General features: G+C 40.0%; 1 protein-coding gene across 15 annotated transcripts in view; it reads left to right on the top strand.

The window, feature by feature from the left end:
* Positions 1-9,566, top strand: part of dlg2 (discs, large homolog 2 (Drosophila)) — a 316,297-nt gene that overhangs the window by 142,583 nt on the left and 164,148 nt on the right. For 9 of the 15 annotated variants that reach the window (XM_020621763.1, XM_020621766.1, XM_020621772.1 and 6 more), the window contains 2 exons: positions 1,094-1,198; positions 4,530-4,694. In XM_020621763.1, the coding sequence (XP_020477419.1) occupies positions 1,094-1,198; positions 4,530-4,694 (270 nt within the window). The remainder of the gene's footprint in view (positions 1-1,093; positions 1,199-4,529; positions 4,695-9,566) is intronic. The other 6 variants (XM_020621770.1, XM_020621776.1, XM_020621768.1 and 3 more) reach the window with 5 other exon arrangements.

Here is a 9,566-nt window from a genome sequence, read left to right as displayed (position 1 = left end):
GGGGGGGGGGGGGGGGTGTTCTTCCTGAAGTCCACTGTCAAATTAATCAATTAGCTTAAATTATTCTGCATTCATTTTGATTATTGATTAAATTTAAAACCTTTTTAAATTAATTGCACATTGACTGTTGACTGCTGTACATGCTGCTCCCATGCAGCATACATTTTCTTATTATATTCTTATATATTTTTATTGTATTGCTGCATTTGCTGCTTAAAGTGCCTTAGATTAGGTTATTTATTTATCTACTTTATATTTCATTTGTATTTTGTGGCATTCATGTGGACAGCAAAGTAAGAACTGTGCATATGACAAACACTTTGAACTTTGACCTCGACCTTTTTCTAGCTGCAATGACAATTTAGTGATTTTCTCAAAGGTAAATCAAATATACAGTAGGCAAATGTACTGTATCTCCTAGTTGTAGTATTACCTAGTACTACAATCTACTAGTCAAGAGTTCAATTTGACTTGAGTGTGTAACCATATATGGCATGATAGAATTGTTTCTCTCTCTACCTATCTGTTACTAGCTCAGTGTACTATACAGAGTGTGTGTGTGTGTGTGTGTGTGTGTCTGCCTGCCTGCTTGCCTTGTGTTTAATAAGGATAATCACCTTTATTTGGCCAAGTATGTTACACGCACGCAAGGAATTTGTTTTCGGTACAGAACCAAGGCAGCCATCTGTGGTGCCAACTCACACTGATGGTCCTAACCATTGGGGGCAACTTGAGGGTTCAGTGTCTTGCCCAAGGACACTTCAACATGTGGACTGCAGGCACTGAGATTCAAACCTCCAACCCTCCGGTTGGGAGACAACCGCTCTATCCACTGAGTCACAGTCCACTAAGTCACATTCACCCCGAAATCCCCCGTACCAGTCCTGCATGTACTGACATGTGTTCCATTAATTACACTGTACTGTATGTGCCACTACCTATGAATAAGCTTCTCAGCATCCTGCTGCTGATTTGCTTCTGTATGGCTGTGCTACTTGGGTTCTGTACATGACTGTTTATGGAGTTAAGTTCTTAAGTCACACCTATTCTTTTTGCTCTTGATGGTCATGTATGGTCTTGTTGCTTTTTCCAGAACAGGACACCAACAGTACAGGGGTCACTCCACAACGGCCAGCCCCCAAACTGCATGAACCCTGCCTTGATGAACACACCCTGGGTGAGAGATTCAAGATTCAAAGTGTGTATTGTCATATGCACCGTTAGAATTGAATTCTTACAATGAAATTCTTACTTTGCCGTCCACCCTGAATACCAAACATCACAAGTGAAATATGAAGTGGATAAACAGTAGCACAAAATCTAAAGGCACTTTAAACAGCGAATGAAAAGAAATATAAGTATATAAAAATATAATGAAAACACACTAGGAGATAATGTATGCTGCATCGGAGCTGTATGTGCAATAGTAAGCATTTGGTGTGCAACTATGCATGTGCAGTGATGCATCTGCAACTGAGCATGTAAACAGTACAGGTGGAATTACATGAAGTAACCCCCATTTATAAACTCCCGTCAGCTGTTTTGGAGTCTGATGGCAGTTGGAAAGAGAGTTTTTCAGTCTAGAAGTCCTGCATTTCACACCTTTGAGCACTTTTGGGGGGGGTATAGTTTCACCCTATCCACATTACATACAGTATCATGATGACCTGTGCAGTATTTTGTGGACGGGATATGTCATATACTGTATCTGAATATTCTGTAACATGTGATGGGAAACTTAATGTCTAATTCCTTGTGCCTAGAGCTCACCCTGTGTCCACTGGGTCACCACCACTCACTTCACCGTCTCTGTTTTCACTGTTTTTACTGTTCATTATACTGTACAGGTCACCCTTTGGTTTCCATGTTAACCATGAATCAGTTTCAAGATATTACAGAAATAACATTTTCAGGCAGGTTTTAGTACTGGATTAATTACATACTTTACTGAATAATATGACCTAATCAATAATGCTGTTTGTAAACAAAGTAGGGTTATAGAAATTGGTATGTCTACTGAATCGTAGAAAACTAATCCACTGTGTTAGTTTAATTTGTCACATCATATATTCAGTCTTTGGTAGCTATTCAGCAGAAGTTTATGTTTTTCTCAGATGATAGCAGTTTAACCGTATCTGCTAAACACCAACATCACTTCAGACTGTAACAGTCTTTTATTAGAACAAGCAACAGCAAATAAGTTGACTACAGGATATGATCAGTCAGTGGTGCAGGCTACTATGTTAAATTTTGATCAGCAGAACAGTCATGTAGCCATAAATTCACCACTTTAAACTAGTTTAAACTGTTACTGTCACTCAAATACGAAGAAATGCATACACAAAAACATTTTTCTAGCTCTGCAGTGTTCTTAAAGTTGCCTGGTTCAACTCCAATATACAGTGCCTTGCGAAAGTATTCAGCCCCCTTGAACTTTGCGACCTTTTGCCACATTTCAGGCTTCAAACATAAAGATATAAAACTGTAATTTTTTGTGAAGAATCAACAACAAGTGGGACACAACCATGAAGTGGAACGAAATTTATTGGATATTTCAAACTTTTTTAACAAATAAAAAACTGAAAAACTGGGCGTGCAAAATTATTCAGCCCCCTTAAGTTAATACTTTGTAGCACCACCTTTTGCTGCGATTACAGCTGTAAGTCGCTTGGGGTATGTCTCTATCAGTTTTGCACATCAAGAGACTTAAATTTTGCCCATTCCTCCTTGCAAAACAGCTCAAGCTCAGTGAGGTTGGATGGAGAGCATTTGTGAACAGCAGTGAGGATCTCTGAATGATCCAATGTTGACCTAAATGACTAATGATGATAAATAGAATCCACCTGTGTGTAATCAAGTCTCCGTATAAATGCACCTGCACTGTGATAGTCTCAGAGGTCTGTTTAAAGCGCAGAGAGCATCATGAAGAACAAGGAACACACCAGGCAGGTCCGAGATACTGTTGTGGAGAAGTTTAAAGCCGGATTTGGATACAAAAAGATTTCCCAAGCTTTAAACATCCCAAGGAGCACTGTGCAAGCGATAATATTGAAATGGAAGGAGTATCAGACCACTGCAAATCTACCAAGACCTGGCCGTCCCTCTAAACTTTCAGCTCATACAAGGAGAAGACTGATCAGAGATGCAGCCAAGAGGCCCATGATCACTCTGGATGAACTGCAGAGATCTACAGCTGAGGTGGGAGACTCTGTCCATAGGACAACAATCAGTCGTATACTGCACAAATCTGGCCTTTATGGAAGAGTGGCAAGAAGAAAGCCATTTCTTAAAGATATCCATAAAAAGTGTCGTTTAAAGTTTGCCACAAGCCACCTGGGAGACACACCAAACATGTGGAAGAAGGTGCTCTGGTCAGATGAAACCAAAATCGAACTTTTTGGCAACAATGCAAAACGTTATGTTTGGCGTAAAAGCAACACAGCTCATCACCCTGAACACACCATCCCCACTGTCAAACATGGTGGTGGCAGCATCATGGTTTGGGCCTGCTTTTCTTCAGCAGGGACCGGGAAGATGGTTAAAATTGATGGGAAGATGGATGGAGCCAAATACAGGACCATTCTGGAAGGAAACCTGATGGAGTCTGCAAAAGACCTGAGACTGGGACGGAGCTTTGTCTTCCAACAAGACAATGATCCAAAACATAAAGCAAAATCTACAATGGAATGGTTCACACATAAACATATCCAGGTGTTAGAATGGCCAAGTCAAAGTCCAGACCTGAATCCAATCGAGAATCTGTGGACAGAACTGAAAACTGCTGTTCACAAATGCTCTCCATCCAACCTCACTGAGCTCGAGCTGTTTTGCAAGGAGGAATGGGCAAAATTTAAGTCTCTTGATGTGCAAAACTGATAGAGACATACCCCAAGTGACTTACAGCTGTAATCGCAGCAAAAGGTGGCGCTACAAAGTATTAACTTAAGGGGGCTGAATAATTTTGCACGCCCAATTTTTCAGTTTTTTATTTGTTAAAAAAGTTTGAAATATCCAATAAATTTCGTTCCACTTCATGATTGTGTCCCACTTGTTGTTGATTCTTCACAAAAAATTACAGTTTTATATCTTTATGTTTGAAGCCTGAAATGTGGCAAAAGGTCGCAAAGTTCAAGGGGGCCGAATACTTTCGCAAGGCACTGTATATATGCAGAAAATTCAATTTTAAATAACCTTACTGTGAACCTTCTCTTGCCTCATAGTTCGGTCAAGTGTTTAAATACTATACTGTATTGTCTTTACTTGTCAGATTTTATTAATCACCTTTATTATTTTCAAAGTGCAAATATTCAAGCATTTTAGAATAACTGCACCAAGAAAAGAAAAGATTCAAAATGATGATATGAATATGATTTTGATTGATTGATTGATTGATTTTATTCTTTCAAACATGCAGAACAGAACAAATGAACAATTTGTAAATATAATGTGGATACAGTATTGTACGTTCTGTCATGAGAACTTGGACTATTGGACCATGTCTGTCTTTCTTTCTCTCTTTCTGCTCTCAGCAGTACCACTACCAAGAAGACGCCTCGCCACCTCTTGACCAGGGATTCCCATGCCTCACCAACGAGGTGTGCACCCCTGAGCTTGTGCACGTGTCCGAGAAGAACTTGTCTGAGATTGAGAATGTGCACGGCTATGTGTCCCATTCCCACATCTCTCCTCTCAAGGTCAGCCCCCAACCTCTTAACTCGTCATAGAAAACATTGCACTCCAACCCTCATCACAGTTCAGCATCATGAACGACTGCCAACATGACCTCTTCCTCCTCCATTTCAGGTTATAGCTCATATGTGGCCACAGACTGCTTAATATGTGTGTAGCATAAGTAATAAAACTTCATACTAGTTTTTTTGTTTGTTTTGTTTTGTTACGTGTATTTGTGGAAAGTATTAAACAACTTGTAGGGTTTATGACATGGCTGATGGTTAATAATGAGAACCAGGATGAAACACAAAACACCCAGATAAATTATAGAACACATAATTTCCTTTGTGTGCTTAGCATAAATTTGGGAATTAACTGTTGATTAGGGTTGAATTTAGGTCATTTGTGAGAGTATTTGTGTTTGATGCAACACTATGACAACTTTGCTAAGGCTAGCTCTGAAGTGTTTTCTCCTCCTTTGTAGTTTTTGTTTTTCTTTTCCTTTCTGTAGCGGTGCTTTCCTGATTCTCACAAGCACTAGTTGGTGGTGGCAGTAATCTGGATGTCAGTTTGTAGTTTTTCTTTACCATTTCTTCCACAAAGTTTCACTGCCTTGTCTGATGTGAAGCTCCAGTGTATGTCCTGACCTGGACTCCGGTATCTAACATCTCAGGATGTTTTTAATTTTCAGCCTGTGAAATAACCTGGGTCAGTAACACATTTGCTGTAGGATCAGAGGCAGTTCATCTGACAGATGGTTTTTGTTGTGCTTCTGCTCAGGTTTGATCCAGCAGAGGGCAGTGTTGGAACTGAAGACAAGCTTCATTGTGTCTGCAGCAGTAGTAGGGGGCTGCTTGAAACCCCGGTTCAAACCATCTGTTGTGTCAGTGAATGGAGAATGAATTACCTGCTTATTTTTTTTTTGTTTTAGTTCACAGAAGCACTAGTATAGCACTGAGAAGTGCTTGCTGAATGATTTGAGTCTAGTTCATACAGGAATTGACTGATAATTACTACTACTATGGATAATATGAAGTGTTGTGATGACATTAAAATCCTCAGGGCAGAATATATTGAACATACAGAAATGTCATAAACAACATTATCAGTGGTCAGACGGGCATGAATTTGTGTTGTTGGAATATAAATACTGCAAGATATGGATCTGATCTTATGTGACACATATGCAGCAAAGTAATTATTCCTTATGTAATTATTTAGTGGAACTATTGTTGAAGGTAGTACATTAACTGTGAAGAAGATGTTTTTATGGTTCTTAGGTTAGACCTGTAATATACAAAATACAACTGGTGGAGACATGACAGGCATGGAGAGACAGGGAATCTAGACAACAGAAAAGCAGGAAACACTGACGCAAACCATAACAAGCAGAACATTATTTGATGACACCATCAATTATTAGTTCAAAATAATAATTTCATTTCTGATGCAACACATTTCAAAAATAGTTGGGACAGTAAAGCATTTACCATGGTGTGATGCTGCCGCTCCTTTTCATAGCACTTAAAGGGACTGAGGACACCAAGTGATTCAGTGTGTCAGGTGTCCTTTTGTCCCATTCTTCCTGCAAATAAGTCTTAAGGTGCACAATAGTCCTGGGTCTTTGTTGATGCAATTTGTGTTCCAAAATGCTCAACACATTCTCTATTGGGGACAGGTGGGGACTGCAGACAGGCCAGTCCAACACTCACACCCTTCTCCTCCACAGCCAGGCCTTGGTAATGCATTGTCTTGTTGAAATATGCATGGACGTCCCTGGATGTCATCTTGAAGGCAGCAGATGTTGCTCCAACATCTCTATGTATTGTTCAGCATTAATTGAGCCATCACAGAAGTGTAAGTGACCTTTGTCCAGGGCACTGACACAATCCCAGACCATGACAGACCCTGGCTTATGGACTTGTTGCTGCTAACAGTCTGGATGGTCCTTTTCGTCTTTGGTCTGGAGCACACGGCCTCATTCCTTTCAAAAAAGACCCGAAACACTGATTTGTTTGACCACAGTACACGCTTCCACTGTGTGATGGTCCATCCCAGATGCCTCTGAGCCCAAAGCAGTTGACTGAGCTTCTAGACACTGTTGACATAGGACGTCCTTTTGGCACAGTCCAGTTATAAGCAGCAGTTATGGATGTTTATATAAGATATTGTTGTCTTCTTATTCTGCACAATTTCATTCCATTTCATCCCATTGCATTACTATTCTATAAGCTTATTGCACTTTATCCATTATTTGTCATGTATATTGTACATTACCCTACATGTCTAACTGTAAATAGCAATTGTACATATCTATTGGTAAATTAATTCTGAGTGTACATACTGTAGATACTGCACTCTCTGCACTGCTGTTATTGCACTTCTGGTTAGAAGCTAAACTGTATTTCGTTGCCTTGTTCAAGATTCAAAGTGCTTATTTGTCATATGCACAGTATGGAAACATGTTTGCCTGTACAATGAAATTCTTACTTTGCCGTCCACATGAATACTAAACAACACAAATGAAATATAAAGTAGATAAACAGTAGCACAAAGTCTAAAGGCACTTTAAACAGCAAGTGAAAAAACAAAAGTATATAAAAATATAATGAAAACACGCTAGGAGATAATGTATGCTGCATCAGAACTGTATGTGGCTTGTACATGGGTAATGTCATGGCTAGAGTGTGATGCCGACTAAATTAATTCAGACAAACCATCCCAATTTAAGTAATCATTTAATATTACAATTATTCTGAATAGAGGAATAGTGAAACAGATAATCTGATAGTTAGGGAACAGAGACCAGAGTCACTCCTCCTGCCATGAGATAAAGTATTAAATAAGAAGCTTGTCAAAAGCGCCTGTCAGTCCAGTCAGTTGTTGTTGTTCACGAGGTACCGTCAGTCAGAGTTCATAGTCCTGAGTTCATTTCCCCACCCAGGCCTGGGTCCCCGGAACACTTTTCACAGTAGCATTGTCATCCTTTCTTCTTCTTCCTAACCCCTTCAGGCTCATTCTTTTATCTGCAGCTTTCCTTTCATTGTTTTGCCTCATTACTGGCCCTGCAACCAACCCAACTTTTTTGGAATGTGTTGCAGCATCAGAATTGAAGTGAACAAAGAATAAAGCTGATGAGGTGTCACATCAAATAATGTGCTGCTTTGTTGTTTTCAATGTAATACAGGACTCAGATGATTTTCACATCACCGTTTTCAGTTTTAATTTTTTAATACCATCCCAACTTTTTCTGATTTGGGGTTGTACAGTATAAATATATGTTGCAGTGTCTGAGGAGATTCTCAGTCATGCTGTATCCAAAAGTGCTATAGGTGGAAACTATATGTGCCAGTGTTAGCCTGCATTCAAAATATCTGACATCTGACCTAGTGTCACACATTGTAAACAGTTATAATAAACAGTGGTAATAAACCAGTGGAGGAATGCCAGATGTCACACTGATGATCTTCATACTGATGTCCCAAACCTAATACAGCCAGTGTTTATCTAAATATGGCTCAAACAACCTTAAACCAGTCTTTGGCTTTGTTATGAGTAGCGTAGAGTAGGTACTTTATTGATCCCACAGTGGGGAAATTTCTGTGTTACAGCAGCAATAGAGAACAACCAACATAACACCATAAGAACAGACACCACTTATTAACATTATGTATAATGTTACGGTTGCTCTCTCACCAAGAAAGGAAATAAGCTGGAACCAAACTGCAGAGAAACAGTTATGGACATTGGTTTTATTACAGAATGTTCACAGCAGAATAAATGGAGACTGAAGCCAATTGTGGCAGACGGAGGATGGCGAACAGCCAGAACAGGGGGGGCTGTGACAGGAGCTTGAGCTGAGAATGCAGCAGATGAGAGGCCAGGCAGAGGGGTGCCATTTGGGTGAGCCGCTGCATGGAATCTTGTGGATGTGAGCTGAGGCTGGAGCTTGTGCTGGAGAAAGCAGCAGAGTAGCCCAGGAAGACAGAGACTGGCTAGGAATCACACAGGGAAAACGCTTGGTTGAGTAACGTAGGCAGACAAAAAGGAACAGTCTTACTTGAGCTTCAGTTAGTAGAAATCACATGTAGAACAGGTAATCACGGTCTGCTTACAGAGCCAAGGTTCGTGGTCAGATGTGTACAACAAACTGGCGTTGATAGAGAGTGGCTGATTCTTAAGCAGCAGCGCTTGTACTGAGGAGATGTTCTACAGCTGAGCTTGTAATCAGGGAATTAACAGCTGTAAGTCACTCCTGGAAGCCTGGAGCTGAGGAGAGGTTGAGAGAGAGAGAGAGAGAGAGAGGGAGAAAGAGAGACATGTAGCGGCAACAAACCTGACATATAATTTTTTGTTTGTTTAAGAAAACAGTTTACAGTATAACTTTAAAGCAGCTGCTGTCTGTGTATCTTTAGGATTGATTATGCAAAATTGATATTTTCTGGCATGGTTTGATATTTTAGTGTTGTGTTCATATCACTTTGATGACAAATTGTGAACCCAAATTGTTGAATCAGTTTTTTCCCCCTTTACTTATTTGTGCTTTAGAAATCAACTTGAGTCTCTCATTAGTGCAATGATAATCAGTGAATTTGAGTTTGACCAGGTGCAGTTAGTCTGTGATGGGAATATCGCCCACTGGGTAAGAGGTTCTTCCTTATTGACAGAAATAATGCAGGAAGTCAGTATGATCCAGTCCCCCTCATCCAATCCACACAGTCTTAACGCCTCTGACCATTCTTCCACTCTCCTTTCGTTCATTGTGTCACTAGGTAACCATTACTGATGCTTTTATATCCTGATGCATTTAGCCCCCTTCTGTCTCTCTCTCTCTATATATATGTGTGTGTGTGTGTGTGTGTGTGTATTTATATATATATATGTGTGTGTGTGTA

Source organism: Monopterus albus, unplaced genomic scaffold, assembly GCF_001952655.1.
Source record: "Monopterus albus unplaced genomic scaffold, M_albus_1.0 scaffold267.1, whole genome shotgun sequence".
Taxonomy (NCBI): Eukaryota; Metazoa; Chordata; class Actinopteri; order Synbranchiformes; family Synbranchidae; genus Monopterus; species Monopterus albus.
This window is presented reverse-complemented; position numbering and strand designations above follow the sequence as displayed.